General features: G+C 40.4%; 1 protein-coding gene and 1 non-coding gene across 6 annotated transcripts in view; one reads left to right on the forward strand and one right to left on the reverse strand.

The window, feature by feature from the left end:
• The window catches only part of LOC119008605 (partitioning defective 3 homolog), a 377,798-nt gene that overhangs the window by 338,031 nt on the left and 22,336 nt on the right, over positions 1-17,431 (reverse strand). For all 5 annotated transcript variants that reach the window (XM_037079110.1, XM_037079112.1, XM_037079111.1 and 2 more), the window contains one exon: positions 765-866. In XM_037079110.1, the coding sequence (XP_036935005.1) occupies positions 765-866 (102 nt within the window). The remainder of the gene's footprint in view (positions 1-764; positions 867-17,431) is intronic.
• Positions 6,326-6,397, forward strand: trnaw-cca. Its single transcript has one exon. It is a non-coding gene; the product is annotated as a tRNA-Trp (tRNA).

A 17,431-nucleotide genomic window follows, 5' to 3' on the forward strand; every position in this document is an offset into this window, starting at 1 on the left:
GTTAAGTTTTTCATTAGCTGTTGTGCTGTTAATATATTGAATTCATCTTATCCATTTATGTATCAAAGTATTTCACTGTTGAGTAACTTCTAGCAAATTTCATTCAATAATTTGAATGAATTGAAAGCTGGTCCCACTCACAGAGACAAAGAGACACAAAGAGGAGGTTACAGCTCACTAATTGGCCCCACATTAAAGCCAGACAGCTAGTGACTCAGGTGTAGTCAGCACTGTTCCCATGGACAGGATGCAGTGGGATTGTGGGTAATCATTTACAGTCAGTCTCGTGTGGGGTGGGTAGTGTGATATCATCCTGCCTCTGACATGGATATTGCCCACTCACTCTTAATACACACACCCTCACACACACATCAAAGTGGAGCCTTGAATGCAACTCAGAAGACTTCAACCTTCCACATGTGTGAAAGCACTGGAGGACTGCTGCCAGTGGATCATAATGATTACACGTTACACATTGGAGGACATGCCAGTGTGCAGTAGTTCACTGTTCTGTAATGTTTTCCTCATGATGAGACACAGGTGTAGTCATAAGTACATGTTGGCCAAACTCTCTGTAGAACTGCCAAAGCTTTACGCACAAAGCACCAGAGCACAGACTCGACCAAAGCCATTTTTGCATAAGGAAAAATTGAATGTAAAAGTGAAGGGGTGGCATAACAGGAAATGTCAGTTTGGGAAAATAAACAAAACATGTGACCACAAGCGCCTCTTTTTATCACAGTTTCACTCCAACTTTGACTCACCCTGTCTTTGTCATCCACAACATCGCACAGCATGTCGTCCTGGTCCAATATGCCTCCATCTCCATGTTCCAACCTGTGGACCTGGACCCAATAGCTGGGGTCCTAGATAAAAAATAAGAGAGAGTATTAGCTATATAATGAGATCAGCATTATTATCACCATATAGGCTTTGGATTTAAAGCCTTATGTAAGTAAAGCCATGCAACATATTAGCATTGCCAGGCCAAAATAATTAGCAGCTTGTGTCTCCTTAGGAATCAGCTGATCTAACCACCACGTGGTTCGTGTAATGATCCAGGCACACTGGGGTTCTGACATGGTTATGGATTGACATCATGATAGCAGTTATGAAATAGTTTAATCCCCTGCAGGATAGCCTGCAAAATAAGCCTATGGCTGACAGCTTTCTCCACATGAGGGTAGAAAAGAGAATAAGACAGGAGGTGTCATAGTCATCAGTTCTCATGGTTAGATTTCAATGTGCGTATAAAAGTTGAAAACATTCCTTCACACTCCCACAGTTATAATGGATTCAGGTACAGAAAGTAGTGCATCTTAAGATCAACAACAACTTAGTGGCTCATACAAGGTGTAATTAATCAATTTCTTTTTATAAAAGACAAAAATAAATAACAGCATACTTCAAACCTCGATTAAATACTGTTTTGGTAGATGGCGTTCTGTAATGACTCAGACATGAAAGACTTAGTGAACAGTACAATATGCTACATGAACTTGGTGCAGTTCCTTTAAGTCATCTGAGAAGTGTAAATGTCTTGTGTATTTCCTATAAAGACATAACCAGGCCTATACTGTATGTGTAGTACAGTATGAGGCTTTCACAATATTGCAGCAGCTCATGCTCATGTAAAGGGACGTTAATATGCAGCCCGTCAAATACAGTTAGCAGTTTCCACATCAGCAGTCAAGTTGGGACAGTTGGAAAAGGCTGTTTTTTATTAATATTAATTAATACATTAGTTAACTATTAGCCATTACCATTCATGCTATTTCACTGTGCCCAAGTCAGAGGGTCCCTTGGCCCAGAGATGACCACACCAGCAGCTACTGTGCTCGGCTCTTTTTTTTTTTTTTTGTATTCTGGAACTACTCTGTTTTTCAAATAAATATGGGCCTTTATTCTTATAGAATAAGCGTTAGACATTTTGCAAATATGGTGTATACTGCAACCAGAATATTGTCAAAAATCCCATGTTTGGTTTGGATGTTTGGTAGTCAGTAATAAAACATCTAAAATGAATAGAAGCTTCCCCTGCTCTCTCTCAGTATGGCCTTGTCTAGCTCATAGCCAACAACCACTGAGGCATGATGGCCCAGCGAGAGAGGAGGCTAAATAGAAACCACTCAGCTCAGTGACTGTCCCTCCTTCACCATGTTAGGAAAGAATCTCCTCGCTCTTTTGTCTGTATTTTGTTCTCACTCCATTTCCCTCCCTATGTCTCTTTTGCTACATGCTTTCTCTTCCAAAACCTAGCTGTCTTTTTTGGGTCTGTGGTTAGATGCCTTCATGCACGGCTCCGTTGTACTGAACTCCAGTGCGGTTCACCAGGGAAAATGGTCCAAGGCATGGGGGAAGAAACTGTGTGGTATTTTTCTTCCTTCTGAGGTTATTAGGGGAGGGGGGAGACAGCCAATTTGTGAGGGTTGTTCCCAAAAGACAAGACAAGAAATCAGAAATAAGAGAAAATTACACAGTTGGCCACTGAAAGAATAATTCAATATGGTATCCATAAAGAAACATATAGAGTTAATGCATGTACAGTAAAATTCAATTATGGGTTGTTTGCTGTAAAATCGTTAAAGCGGTCCAATCTGGAGGAAGAATGAGAAATAGATCAAACTAGACTGCAATAACACTACAAGACACACATATAGTCCACAAGAAGAAAAACACAGCAAATTCACCATCTCTGGAAGTTATTACAAGCCACAAAATGACCCTCAGCATTAAACCGGAGGAAAAAAAACTTCAAAATGTTCAGACTTGTTTCTCGGATGGATTACAAGAAACAAATTCTGAAAGAAGCTCAGTCACATGACCTAATCCCAGAAATACACTGGGAATGTAGGAAGGTATTTGACATTAGCAAATGCCTTTTCAACCTTAAATCAGATTGCTTTGCTTCCAGCAAGCCAGTAGCAATATAAAAAAATGATAAGCTCAATTACTCTCTATAGATTGGTTTGATCTGTAGCCCTTAAAGCTGAAAATCAGTTAGCATTTTTGCACATCAGGTTCACCAGTGACTTCTACCGGGTTAAGTGACCTGGGACTAAATCCTGATAACATTTGCATTGTACCAAAAGCCAAATGTGAGTGGGTTAAAGTGGGTATTTTTGGCCATTGTGAAAGGGGTATAAAAGGTCGTTTTATTCCCTATGTTTACTTACAGGCAAAGTATATACAGTCATCCCTGATTTTCCACATCCAGCCATGAGCATGTTCACATAAAAAGGGACCTGTTTGCAGCATCTGACTGATGGCAAATTACAACTTGTCTACTGGCAGCAGAGAGAAATATGTTTTCAAAAAATGCAAACTGCTGCTAAAAACACATAGTCACAGCTGACAAAAAATCACAGACTGTGGAAATGCATAAATTAATAGGATTATAATATCACTGGCCCATAATTAGGGCATGAGTACATCTGAGCATAACTAGATTTGTGCATTCCATGAAATGAATATATTGCAAAGATATATGCAAACAATGTGTATTATATTTTAGCCTTATCATTTCAGCTGTGATCCATGTGGTGTCAAACAGATTGGGGAGCAAATTAAAATAGATAAATAAACATAACTGAAAGCATTAGGATACCTTACAAACTTCACACACCAAGCGCCACAGGATGTTCTTTGAATGATTATGCCATTTCCCAGACAACTGATTATATTTGTTGATCTCGAGCATAAACTGCAGCTGTGCAGCATAAGTTACCATGGCGCTTTTCTCTGGTAAGAACACTGAAAACCCATAGCTAACCCTTAAGTTACCTCGCTAACCCCAAATCCCGCATAGTAATGCGGGCCTCTAGTCATGTAAGCCATTCAGCTCACAAAACACCCAAAGGTCAAACCCCCTGTTTAGCCTGCTTTATTAGTATTATTCATCCACATGTGCTACCACTGATAATATTATGTAAGACACTATTTTTATATATATCGTCTTTATTGGCCATATGTGAGCGGATTCCTACACAGGCTTGTGGACAATTGACACCGAATATTCTTTTCCAAAGGACTCGGGTCGGATTTTTTGGCAACAGTTGAGAGGATGTGACTTTGGTCAACTCAGGTGAAGAGCTGATAAAGTGTGAGCACACTCAGCATCAGCCTCATCACATTTTGTTACCATTTCTGCTACTAAATCAATACCACATTATGCAACATTGGCTGTTGCAGTTGTGTAGCTTTTGGAACTATAAAACTCGATGTATTGTATTTCTCTCCATCTATCGATTTATTTTTTCCAACACATTGTTTTGGCCTCAAGTCTTCTGCCCTCCTGATAGGTGACATCTATTTGGGCTGCCTCCAGCCAGCAAGTGGAAAGACAGTTTGTTGAATGGTATTAGTGTCATATTATCATCTAGGATCCAAAAAGATTTGACACTTTCATCATAATGTTCTCCCAGAAACAGACACAAACAAGCTTTTTCTGTGTTGAGGTCACTTCTGCTATGGAAACATCATGCGCTCCATTGGAAAAATCACATCAGATCCAGCCAACATGTCCAGACTGGTGTCACTGTGTGAGAAGAAAGAGTTTTCCCTTTCCAGACCACACTGACACCCCATCACTATTCAAGTCCTAACTTAGTACATAATTAGTTTTTAAAACAGAAACAATGGGATTGCAATACTGCATTATTTAATTAACAACGGGACAAAAACCACAGGAACAAAACATAGCTGATGAGTTCAACTGTACAGTACAGCTTTGATGAGCCATGTGAGTGTTGGCGTTCAGACCAAAAGCTCAGAGAAATGTGAGAACAGCACATATTTGTCCAGCTTACTGCCAACAGGAAGAAGGATAACTGACATGTGGAAACAAGTGTAACCTGTGTTACATCGATGTCTTGTGAAGATATGTTATTCCAGTGTAGAACGGTGCAATGGACTTTCCATGTCACAATGAAACCATGAGATACCATCGAAGACATTAAAACCAAAAGTATCACATTTCAGAGGTATGGTTACATACTCCAAGTACCTGACAACATTATAATCCTGCCTGATTTTAATTAAGATCAAGGGCTGACACAAATGCTTTACAGTTCCTACCATTGCAATGGTAAAAGATGTCCACATCAGTATCCAAATGAAGGATTCTGAGCTCTTCTATGGCATTTAAGTATTCTCAAAACCTGCACAGATAAAAACCAGCAAGTGAACATTTCTATTCTGCGTGCAAGAATGCGAGTTTGACTCTCCATGCACGGAACTGTTAGAACTTCCCCAAAACTCACTTGTTTATCAGGTTGAGTTTTGAGACTGGACTACAATAATAACAGTATATAGTTGAATGATGACCACAAGTTTGATAGCCTGTCAGATTTGGTTTCAAAACGATGGTATTCAGGAGCACACCATTAAGATCCCTGTCATATTTCACTAATGTCATCATTTGACAAACTTAACTTCAACATTTCTTCAATTACCATCATTACATACAAAAAATAATGAAAGGGGAGCTGCATATCACCATGAAGTGCAAATGTAAGTGGAGGAGCTTGAATTGTCATCATGTAGCACTGCTAAATGTAACAGCACTGGGATCTACAGTATGCTTAGTTTCACTTTAATGATGTGGTTGTGTGGCAAATGGAGCAGCAGCAGTGCAAAAGTAGAAGATCAGGTATCATGGGAAGTATGTTAATGGAAGATCTGTTTACATGTGTAGCAAAACATGATTATTAACATTAATACGGTGAAAAAAAGGACATGGAAAAGTGACCTGGTGTCTAAACATGCCGCCTCAGAATAATCCCTGCTAGTTTGACACTGAACACATGTGCAGGTTGAATTACTGTTGTATTTGGCAAAGCAGATATCAGCAGATATTCAGGGTGGGTCCTTGTGTATTGTTTGCCTGTCCTTTAGCTCCTGCCCCACCGGCCTGTTTAGTTATTAGTGAGCTTTACCCATTCATTCGTGCACTGGGAGAGTAACATACCGCTACTCTAGTCTGATCAGGTGTCTGCTTATCTGATCCAATATAGAAGATGAAGGGAAACACAGAGGTAGTTGCTCTCTGTGACACACACACTTGCGACATAAGCCCAGACAATAGCTCTCTTCACCCCATTATCTGTGTCTTTGTACCAGCGAGGGCTACAAAAGACCACACAAAGACTGGTGCCCTAGAGGAAACAGAGGGGGAGAGGTGGGTGTGAGAAAGTGTGTGTGAGAAAGAGAGAACATGTGCCTTTGTGTTTTTATGATTGCTGCTTTTGCTTCTGCAAGTATTACTACTCCCACGGGTAGAATATCAGCAGCTTGGTGTAGGTCTCTAAAATCCTGGCTGCAGAAGGACCTCGTGGCGCAACGGTAGCGCGTCTGACTCCAGATCAGAAGGTTGCGTGTTCAAATCACGTCGGGGTCAGAGGTTTTTCGAAGCAGCAATCTTTCTGTCACAAGTTGTGTTAGCTTTGCACTTTGCAAAAGAGAAATGCCAGTGGTGGATCACAAAGACAACAATGTGTTGTTTGGTGCTATTAAGGAATCTCAAACTTTTGGAGATGATCTCACAAAAAAAAACACAGACAGACCCGATGAGGCAGTTTCACAAACAACAAGCAGCAGTTTGTAGGACAATTGTAATATGATCCTGTCAGTTATCTTCTAAAGATGGCATCAACAAGCCCTGCTCTCTAAACTGAAAAAGTGAAGAGATGTGATCAGTATGCAGGCAGCTGACAAAGAAGAGACACACAGAGGTATAATACAAGGACAGAAGATGTTGCTCGCTGTACAGATTGTAAAGCCCAATGAATGCTAATGTAACGCAACATATGGCTCTGGCCACATAAACCAGCAAACTTGCTTCATCAACATTTATTCATACGTTATATAACAAGTTTTCTATTAATCTGAGAGCAACATTTGATGGGTTTACTGTCTGTTTCGAGTCGATAAGGTATGTGGTGTTTGGCTACCCTGACTTGTCCTCAATAAATTGTGTCTCTCGTCAGTTTGCTAGGGAGGCATGTCGGGTCAATGGTCTGTGTTGTTGCTCACAGCGAGAAGCTCTCCCCATTTTGATCCTTATTATTAAGAGCTTTAGTGAAAGAGATGACAACATGTAGCTTTCACAACACTTTCTAGCTCACATGGATGTTTGTTTGGTTGTAATCAGACCTCAGGAAACTGTGGGCTAGTGCCAAGTTGGTTTCCTCGCAGGTGCTGCAGCTCAGCTGTTAGAGCAGCTGTCTCCCAACTGAGAAGGTCTGGGCTTCAATCTCTGCTCAGACCAACATGCCTGTGGGCTGATGAACATACCACTGGTCTTATACTTACTGGTTTACTTAAGGCTCTGTGATTTCCACTTAAGGACTGTCTGTCAGCTGAAGAAAGCACGAGAACAAATCAGTTTTTGTTCAGCCCTCTACAAGATGGAATATGCACAACACACCAAACAGCACCTGCGTTTCACCACAAACACCCAGCAGCACTTCTAGTGCTGAACTTCTTTTGCTCCATGAGAGATGAATGTAAGTGTGCATTAAGCCTACAGTCTTATCTCATTACATGTGTCAAACAGAAGCTCATTTACAGTGGCTTAATGAAAGTTCAACTACATTCATATTTGCATAGTGATTAAAGTCATTAACTCAATCATCAATTTTTGTGTTGTTAATTATCACAACAACAAACAATTTTGGGCCATAAATGAATGACTTCTTTCTTCCTTTTTTTTTGCTTCTCTACTGTAATTCAAAAGTATGGTGTTTACATTTTTTTTAGTTTTTTTATTTACTTGTGGGATGGAAAAAAATATGTCTTTATTTCAGGGGCAGATGACAATGCTGATTATTATTGGAGACAGAAAACCAATATTTTAATCAATATACATTTGCAGTACAAATACAAATCTTTTGTCAAGTGGAATTTCGAGGTACCTGACTTATGTGTCTCCCATTTTATGCTACTTTATACTTCCACCCCACTACATTTATTTGATAACTCAAGTTACTTTTCAGATTCAGATCATTTAATGTTGATAGGCTGTGCTATGTGTTAGTTGAGACAAAGTGGTATTGCATTTTGCGATGAATTTACTTTATCAGCAATCAGACTCAAAAAACTCAGATACCAATAATCTACAAAAAAAATTAGGAACATCAGAATTGATAATCTATCATTACTGAATGTTTTATATGTATAACCTGTAAACAAGTGGGCACTTTTTGTACCTAGAAAGAAAAAAGTGAGAAAAGTGTGAAAATAAGCAGATAACCACTTTGCTAAAATCTCAATGGGTAATTTAGAGAGGACTGCACAATCTCCAGACTTTCAAAGTCTGAGCAAAGTGCCGAGACACCACCATTCTGCTGTGACCTCTGACCTCTGGGAGTACAGACCTCCTTGTGAGTCACCAATTCAACCAAGTAGTTCCACATCTCAACCTCCCACTTTTACAGTTTGCACTCTGCAGCATAATAACAGCTGTGATTTATGGAGTGTATATTCTCCCCTGTGAGTCATAAACACTGGTGTCACAAATGCTTTCTGCCTCTCTTTCGTGCGTGAGCCCACACACGCACAGATAGAGAGGGAGAGAGACACACACACCGCCCTAGTTTCTCATCTTTGCCAAAGTGCTCACTGTTGCTCTCAAGAGAAAGTAAAGCAAATGCAAAACAGGAGAAGATATGGAACGGTGGCAGGCTACTGCTGCTACTACTGCAAGGTTACAGTGCAGCAACAAGTATGTGCGTCAAACACATGGAAAGGTATAAAGAGGTAAATCCTTATATCTTAAGTTATGGGTGTCAGTGCATCTCACAGACAAATAAAATGATTAGTAATTAAAACACATCATATACAGTCAGGGCTGAGAAGTGAGCTGCACAAGTTTACTAAAAGATTTAACAAAGTCTAGAGAGAATGACTAAACTTTTAAACCAACATATATCATTAATAGGCTGTAGAAATGTCCTTATATTCAAATAAATATTTAAACAGGCAGCTCTGCTTTACAGACAGCCTTTCTCATCTAGTCAAAAATTCCTCTGTGGCGCTCACAATGCTAATTCATAAAGAGCTCGTTACTGGTTGTTTATAAAAGCCTTCTTTAGCCCCAATTGACCTAACAGACGAGTTGGCTGGTTGACATCACACGTAGTGGATGAGACGTGGGAGGTAATAGTTGATTTTCCAGTTTAGTTCAGTTCACTTGGTTTGTTTTAGCTCTCTAAAATAGACTGAGCATCCCTTCGGGGCAGAACAATAGCTTCCAGTGGAAAACTGCAGCTCCAAACCGTGTGCTGTCTATCTGCATGCAGGCAGATAGTAATTTGTTAAAGAAGTAGTATATGAGGGAAGCCTTGCACTGGTATTCCTCTGAGACAAAGTCACCTCCAGGGTCTCTGCATTATTGATGCACTGCCTGCCCGAAGCCACTGCAGTCTGCAGAGTACTACACTGAGAGAAATATGACACCTCGCTACACACATGCATGCAGGGCTGCACACACTGGAGAGGCCTGCTGCTTACTGCATGTTGTTATCCACAGGAGCACGTCCAAGAAACAGTACAAGCTACATATAATTGCCATGAAGAACTTTCATGGTCCTGCTGGTAATTAAGTTTAAAAGATTTTCACACATTGTACATTGTAAGAAGCTGGAGACGGTGTAATTGGGCAACATAAAACTTTACAACTTTCTTTCTGAGAGGAAAAATGCTCCACTCCACCCTGACGGAGAGAGAAAGACGGCGATGCTCTCCCAGAAAGGGGCCCTTCAGGTTTGAAATGTTCTTTCACTAACACTCTGCTGCTACTGTACAACTTGACTGCCTGGTGACAACAAGCTGTTACGCATATTACTCACTCCAATTTGTTGCATCACTGCACCATTAATCTCATTTATACACAAACTGACTGATAAAACTTTGACCAATTTACATACGGTAGTTCGTCTCCACAATTACCTCATTATCTGATTACCTTTGCTGATCGTCTGGCTTGATCAGATAATTGTTATTTTTTTCCAATACAGTGACACTTTATTTCAGAACTAAGGGAGATTATTCCATCGTGTAAAAAAAAAAAAAAAAAAAAAAAAATTCATGGCAATGTCCACAATATCATCTGTTTGCTCCCAAAAAATGGGCCAACTTCAGATTCTCAAACTCTTTCATTCACTGTCACTGTTCCAACAAACAACACTTGATTAATCATTCAAACCAATTTAACAATTCAGTTGCATGTATAATATGTGGGTTAGAGTCTCAGTTGCGCTAAACAACATCTTGCATCTAGACCGAACAAAGTGCTCAGAAGGCCCATAAGGAACAACTTTGCAAATGAATCATTCTACTTTTTCAAATGAAAAAAAAGATAAAGTTGCACACAACTGGCAGACATTGTAGGTTGTATGAGGAAATGTAATTTCAGAAGAATCAACAACAAGGAATAACTTTGTAGTATAGACATGTTTTGAGTGCAGGCTCATGTGAAAGGCTAACAGAGGTGTATGACTATTTTTTTTGTCCAACAGGTAACATTTCCTTGCAGTGAACGAGTGGCAGTGTTAATACCAGAGGTTAGCAAGAGATCAAGCAGGTATCACAGGCCAGCCTGTCAAACTCTGAGCAAAATTGTGCAGCCTCTTAACATAGAGACCCTCAAAATATCTGCCAAAAATCTTACCCTCACTATACTGTAAGTCAAGGCACTGACATTCTCTATACAAATGTCACTTGATTTTCCAAGCTCTCTGAATTGAGATGCTTTGATAAACCTCTGTGGTCTTCTCTCCTGCTGTGTGATCTGCTTGAGCAGGGGATTTGTAGTCCCTAAACCTTGTTTCTCCAGGACTACAACTGCATACATCACCCCTCATGAACTGAGCATCTGGTCTGGATAAAAAAAAAAAAAAAAAGCAGGTCGGACTGCTTTGGTGTGTGTGTGTGTGTGTGTGTGTGTGTGTGTGTGTGTGTGTGTGTGTGTGTGTGTGTGTGTGTGTGTGTGTGTGTCTACACAGGCCAGACATGCTGCCTCATGGCTCAGCATGAGTGGGAACTGCTGCTGCGATGAAGGTTTCACTGACAAATTAAAACAGACATTATCACATGAGGATCTCATTGAGTACTTTCATAATGATACATCATTAAGCCAATTAAAGAAGAAACCTTCAGGCAGGATGTGCCACTGATTAAGAGGCATGACAGACTTCAAAAACCCAGCAGGTTGTTGTATGACTGTATGACTTTTTTATGATTTTTTTAAGCAGTTTAAGTTTAAGCATTAGTCTTTTGTTGCTCTTAGAATAACAATCTCAGGACTGGAGGTTTGTGTATTTAGTCTTTATTCAGTCAGTGGAAAATAAAAAAGCTGTTTAAAACTAAACCATGACTTGTAGACAGGTCACAGTCAACCTATCTCAGCTAGTAGCTAGCACATTGGTTTGCCTCCCAAAGTTATGCTTTTATTAGCTTCTTTATTAGCAATCTCTCTGAAGAGCCAGTATAGGTGGCTTGTTCGGCTAGCTACCCGGTTTCATCTCATCTGAGATAAGTGGTCATTAGCAACAGCAGGAGTGTTTTACACACACATGCACACACAACTGACACAAGTTCACTGTCTGGGGCATCAGACACCTCTGGGGATATAGTGGGACATGCAAAGTAACATGCATGATTTGGCAACTGGGGTGCACGACAGAGAAAAACACGTCTCTTTGTACATGAAATTAAAGGGATGAACATATGGTATTCACAAAAACTGTAATAAAGATGTTTACCAAAATACAACAGATACTTAGTTTAAAGAACACTCTATGGCATACAAATAGTCACAGTGTACACAGCCTTCTAGCATGTACTACTGATACAGACATGTTTGTAATCATTGATGACCAGGTTAGCAGTCAATAAAAAAACTCATCATTATGTCTCAGTTTCTCCACTGAGGTGTTCTTAGCAGAACCTAGAATTCTCTCGCTGACGGGAAACAGTACCCTAGTTGACCCTGACCTCTGACCGCCCAACCGACGGGAGAAAGCAAAAGGACAATTTCTTTCAGGGGTTCATAATGAGTCTGTCAGTTTCAAATGCTATTTAGAAATCTACCAACAGACAGAGGGTGAGGGTGTCATGTTACTGAAAGGACAACCGAGTCAAACCCTGAGGGAGGCCATCTGCTCGGGAAGAGAAACGGTCAGCTTTGGTTGTAAATGTGAAATATGTAGTGTTATAGACTTCACACCCATCAGTCATCGCCAGTGTGACATTTTACTTCCAAAATATAGAGAAAACAGTGGAAACAACTGGAAACATGCCAGTGTTATTGCAACAACAGTAATGTACATCTAAATCAGGAGAGAAGGAGGGAACAATGAATTCTTACTTGGATGTGCCGCTTTGAATTTATGGTTATGTATTGTTATATGTAGACAATTCTAAATGGAAAAGAGCCACACCAACATTCACAATAGCTAAGCAACAAAATAAACACCTGTCATTTCCAGCTAGCAAAGCAAAGACAACTTAGCTCAGCAGTTTTTACGCCAACAACGTCTGAAAAAATGCTACAAGTGGCACTGAAAATCAGCGCAGTCTCCACAAGTGAAGGCCTGCTGGTTCAGTAAAACTGTCTGAGCGCTGCAAGACTCTTTGTCTGCTTACAGAGGCAGCAGTCAGTCAGCACAATTTCGGCACGCTTTTGTTTATTATTTCATAAGCATAGAGGTTATGCTTGCCAGATGGGGCCTATAAACGAGCCAAGTGAAACACAGAGCACAGGGTGAATCACCAAGAACAGACAACCGGCAGTGGAGACGTCAGGACACACACTGCTCTTTCACAGGCTACAGATGTCTGACACGGAGAGGCCAAAGAGTGTCTTCTAGGATTTGTGTTTGTGCATGTGGATGAGGAGGTCCCCGGGAGCTAAATGTGGAACTAACATCATTATGTACTGCTCATTGCATACTGTAATAGAAACATGATCTCAATGCTCATGTTGACAAATGGTCAGACTGCAACACACATCCGCACACAGCAGCTAGGGGAAACAAAAGTAAACTTCAGTTGTTGAGGAATTGAGTCAGCTCACTCTGTCATTGCTCCTGTGGATGGTGAGCACGCAGGATAGAGTTTAGGGTGGCAAGTTTGAATGTCAAACAAGGAGCCTGACCGATATAACGGTTGGCCAATATTAGTCTTATCACAGATTAATTGGTAGGTGTACATATATATGTTGCATCAATATGAAAACTCTTGTTAGCGATTTTAATGCAGAAAAAGATGTTTGGGATTTATTAATAAAATTCCCAATAAATTTAAAGTTTATAGTTAAACTGAATAATATCCTGCCTCCAAGTGTTTGATAACCACAATTAAGGGGGTCCTCGCAAAAATGTGCTTATATCAGCCAATATTTTGATGCTGGAATGTTCACTTTCTTCTCTCAGTGTTGGCATTTGCCCCAATATCAGGCTGTCGTAAAGAGAGTGAGAGTCAGAACCCATTTGTTCTGAGGAGTATGCTGGTCATGGTGTGTAAAAATTCAACAGACTGTGACCATGTAACCCTCTTACACTCTTTAGCACACACCTCACACCTCACACTAAAGAAAGGAGGGGTGCACTGAGCGGGCACTGTGGGTGTGTGTGTGTGTGGGTGTGCGCAAATCCCACCATGTTCAAGAGCAACATATGCTGAGCAGACATAAGAGTAAAGGGTTGCTAGAGGGAGTGGCAAGTCTTTGGTCTCACAAGTTGAGACAGTGACCGTGCTTTCGCCACATCTGTACAGCAACAGACATGCACAAAATTAGCTCATGGTCCTAATAAAGAGTTCTCTAATAACACAGGATACATACTATAATTCCACAAAACACACACGGCTGGTGAAGGGTACACTGGAGGCAAAACAAACCTGCCTTCTTCTTAACAACCACAGAGGCTTACTTTTCACTTTGAGTGTCCAACATGATGTGACCCCAGATGTGATGCAGTACAGCCTAAGATATGTACTTACTCATCAAACAGTGCTGAGCTTGAGTCTGAACACTGACGATAACCAGGAGCAGCGAACTGAGTTTCTCTAAAAAAGAAGTTGCTGGTTGGCCGATCACAACCAACACAGTCCACCCACTGGCCTACTTACCACAACGTATATACAGAAGTATGAAATGCATGATTCACTTTGTCATGTAGCCAGTGTCTTCGGTTATTTTTATGACCTTAGTCATATGCATTAACTTTGAACACATGAGGCCTTCAAAACCAATTACCCTGATGGGATTGGGACATACAGCCCTCTGATCTGGAGTCAGACACGCTACTGTTTCACCACAAGGCCTAGCTCTCTAAACCACCTTGCACTAAAGTGAGTCCCATGACACTGGGAGACTGTCTACAAAATCAAAGTCTGCTCTTATCGTCACCCTCTTTGTGACAGGCAGGATGTTCTAGCCAGGTAACAGCACTTAGCGGCGATCTGACTAAAGGCAGTGCTTTGAATACATGCTGCATAGTGAATGAATCTCAGCTCATTCAAGACAAACTGTGAGTTTCCTGCCTATCGGTCATACATACTATAATATATACTATTAAGTAAAGAATATTGAAACAATACATTTCACTTACAGGCTTCATTCAGGAGGTCAAACAGGATACTATATCATCTGCATAACACAATCAACTGAGACCATGTTGTGTTGGATGTAGGGATATCACACCGCATGTTCTAATTACATAGATTGTATAATAAATGGTCTTTTCAGTTATGTATAGTAAGATAGTCGAATATGAAGTATTCTGACAAATGAACCTGCAGAGTTTCCAATCTGACAGGAATTACCAAGCTTCTGATTCTTTGTCAGGAAAAAAAACCCACACAGACAGACAGACAAAGGGAAAATGCAGTGAGAGAGAGAGTAAGGGAAAGTCACTTTCTAAGGGATCACTTGGGCAGACATCCAAAAAGCACAAACAATGACGCCTGTAACTCTGAGCCACGGAGAGTAACAGTAAAGTCATGCACTCAATAATACATGAGATGTAAACAATAGGAAAGAAATCTGTCTAAAAAAAGAAGAAGACAAAAACAGTCCAGATGTGTGTCTGCCTTTGGAGGGAGCTGAGCTCTGTGTTTACGTCTTGCCAGACCTTAAACTGACTCCTGCTCTCTAACAACAGCCATTAGCTGGTGATAATAAATGGTTGCTTGGACAAGAATTGACAAAGCAAAGTGGAAGCAAGAACATTGTGCCTGTGAGGCCTATCACATTTCAGTGTAAGGCTTGAAGTAACAGCTCTATTTACAGTAACACATCTCTGGAGGATCCACTGGTGTGTGATTATTAATGATTGCTGGAAGAAGAACCATGCTGGGCACATCGAGAGGGTCCCCTTTGCTGACAACATAGCAAGGAAAGAAAAGTAAATGAAGCAGCAGCAACGCTAAAAGTCTGTCAATATTTGATTTAGTTCCTTATGATGGATGACATATCAGTACATTGTGTCACATACATTGCATAAATTTTACATACAGTACTTTACAGCCTACTTTGCTCGATTTCCATTTGTTGTCCTGAGCAGGACACATTATGTAATGGGAGAGGCTTTCTGTATCAGCCACATCTGGTGCTTCATACAACACAGGGCTGTCATTATCAGGCCAATCATGACCTCTTACTCACACAATTTAAAACAGTCGAACCTGTCTAGTCAATAAAGGACAGTTAGCACAAGCATCACAGAGTCACAAGCACGTGCTATTTGGGCTTGGCAATCTGGCAAAAAAATACAATGATCTATTTAATTGCAATCACGAGCCAAAATCTAAATTTGAGATATTGAGATCAAATATCCAATATGTGTTAATGTAGCATGTAATATCTGATAGTCACTAAGGTTAACATGAGGTCTGGGGGCATAAGTGAGACAATATCTAATAACACAATCTCTACAATTTGCCTTGAAAATAGATTGTGGATAGATTCAAGATTAATCATGATCTAATATTGTCAGATCACCCCCCTATTTGTTGTGCTTAATCAGCAGGTACTATGTTTTAGTCTCATGTCAGCACTCAACCTTCCCACTGACCGATGCTTGATTGCTTCGTAGTTGGGGAAATGTTCATTGACCCTGCACAGGAAACAGATGACATGGGAAAAGCACTTGAGGCTGAAGACAGGAAATGTCAGTGGGAAATGTCCGTGTAGGTTAAATGGAGGGAGAGGAGATTAAAAGTGAGGAGAGGAAGGCAGGCAGGAAAGGCGGAGGACACCACAGAGCGAGAGGTAAAGAGACAAAGTGCAGCACATCACACTGCATCGCGACAGTGTTGTATCTGATTTGACATCTGCAGATTGTGTTTTATTTAAACAGTGAAACCTCAGCCCTGGAGATTATAGTAAAAGAGGAATAAAGCTGCATCATTGTCTTGAGCATAACTTCCAAAAGAGAAGCAAACTTTGACCAGTGGTACACTCCTTTAAACCTTAATAAACTATTTCTTTGTTTACAGCTTGACTTCAGGGTTTGATTCTCCAACAAACTCAGAGCACATGAACACATACAGCTACAACATCTAAGACATTCAAAATCCCACATCAGGGTGAACATTAAAATGTAATTAGAGTTTAACAAAGAGCAATCTCTATAGCAGCACACCAGGCTGTTGAATTCGGTTTTCTATCCGGAAAGCGCCTCAGTGAACAACCTGCTCATCTCGTACTTCCCCCATCGTAACCTCTTCTCTGCTTTCTTAGCTGTCTCGATCCGTCATTTTGTAATTGGCACCTGTAATGGCTGTGCTGATAGAATACTCACCTATAAGCACTTCCATTAACAAGCTACCAAGTGCCAGTGGGATTTCTTCCTGATAAAAGCATGACATTATCTAGATGAATTAGTTGAAGGCAGGACTTCTCACCACATGAAGGCACTGTTATAATCATGTTTACCTGAATTAATGCGCTGCCAAAATGCTCTGTTTTCGTTTTTGGTTGAACAGAATTGTCATTTGCCACTTTCTCCATCTTCATACGTGTATGCTTGTCTGGCTATTATGCTTGAGCATTTATTATGCAGAGTACACACACACAGCCCGCATAAAAACTATTCAGTGTTCTCCTAAAGTGCTGACTACTGTTGTATGCTAATGAATAGGCTTCCGTTTACTTTGCAAACATAACACTGTGCATTTGAGTATTTCATTAATCCAGAAACAGGTTAACTGAGTATATGCACTCCGTTTAAGCACACAGTACACCACGGTACTCTACTCAACATTTTCTACAGAAATAAGTCTTGGATCATACGCTGCGCAACACACAGATTAACAATTCTGATGATAAATGAGTCACATGTGTTTGGTAAGATTAGATCTGTGCTATCCAAGCAAATTTATCATAACTCTGATGTAATCTTGTCATAATTCTGATATGAGGATCTCA

Source organism: Acanthopagrus latus, chromosome 19 (assembly GCF_904848185.1).
Source record: "Acanthopagrus latus isolate v.2019 chromosome 19, fAcaLat1.1, whole genome shotgun sequence".
Lineage (NCBI taxonomy): Eukaryota > Metazoa > Chordata > Actinopteri > Spariformes > Sparidae > Acanthopagrus > Acanthopagrus latus.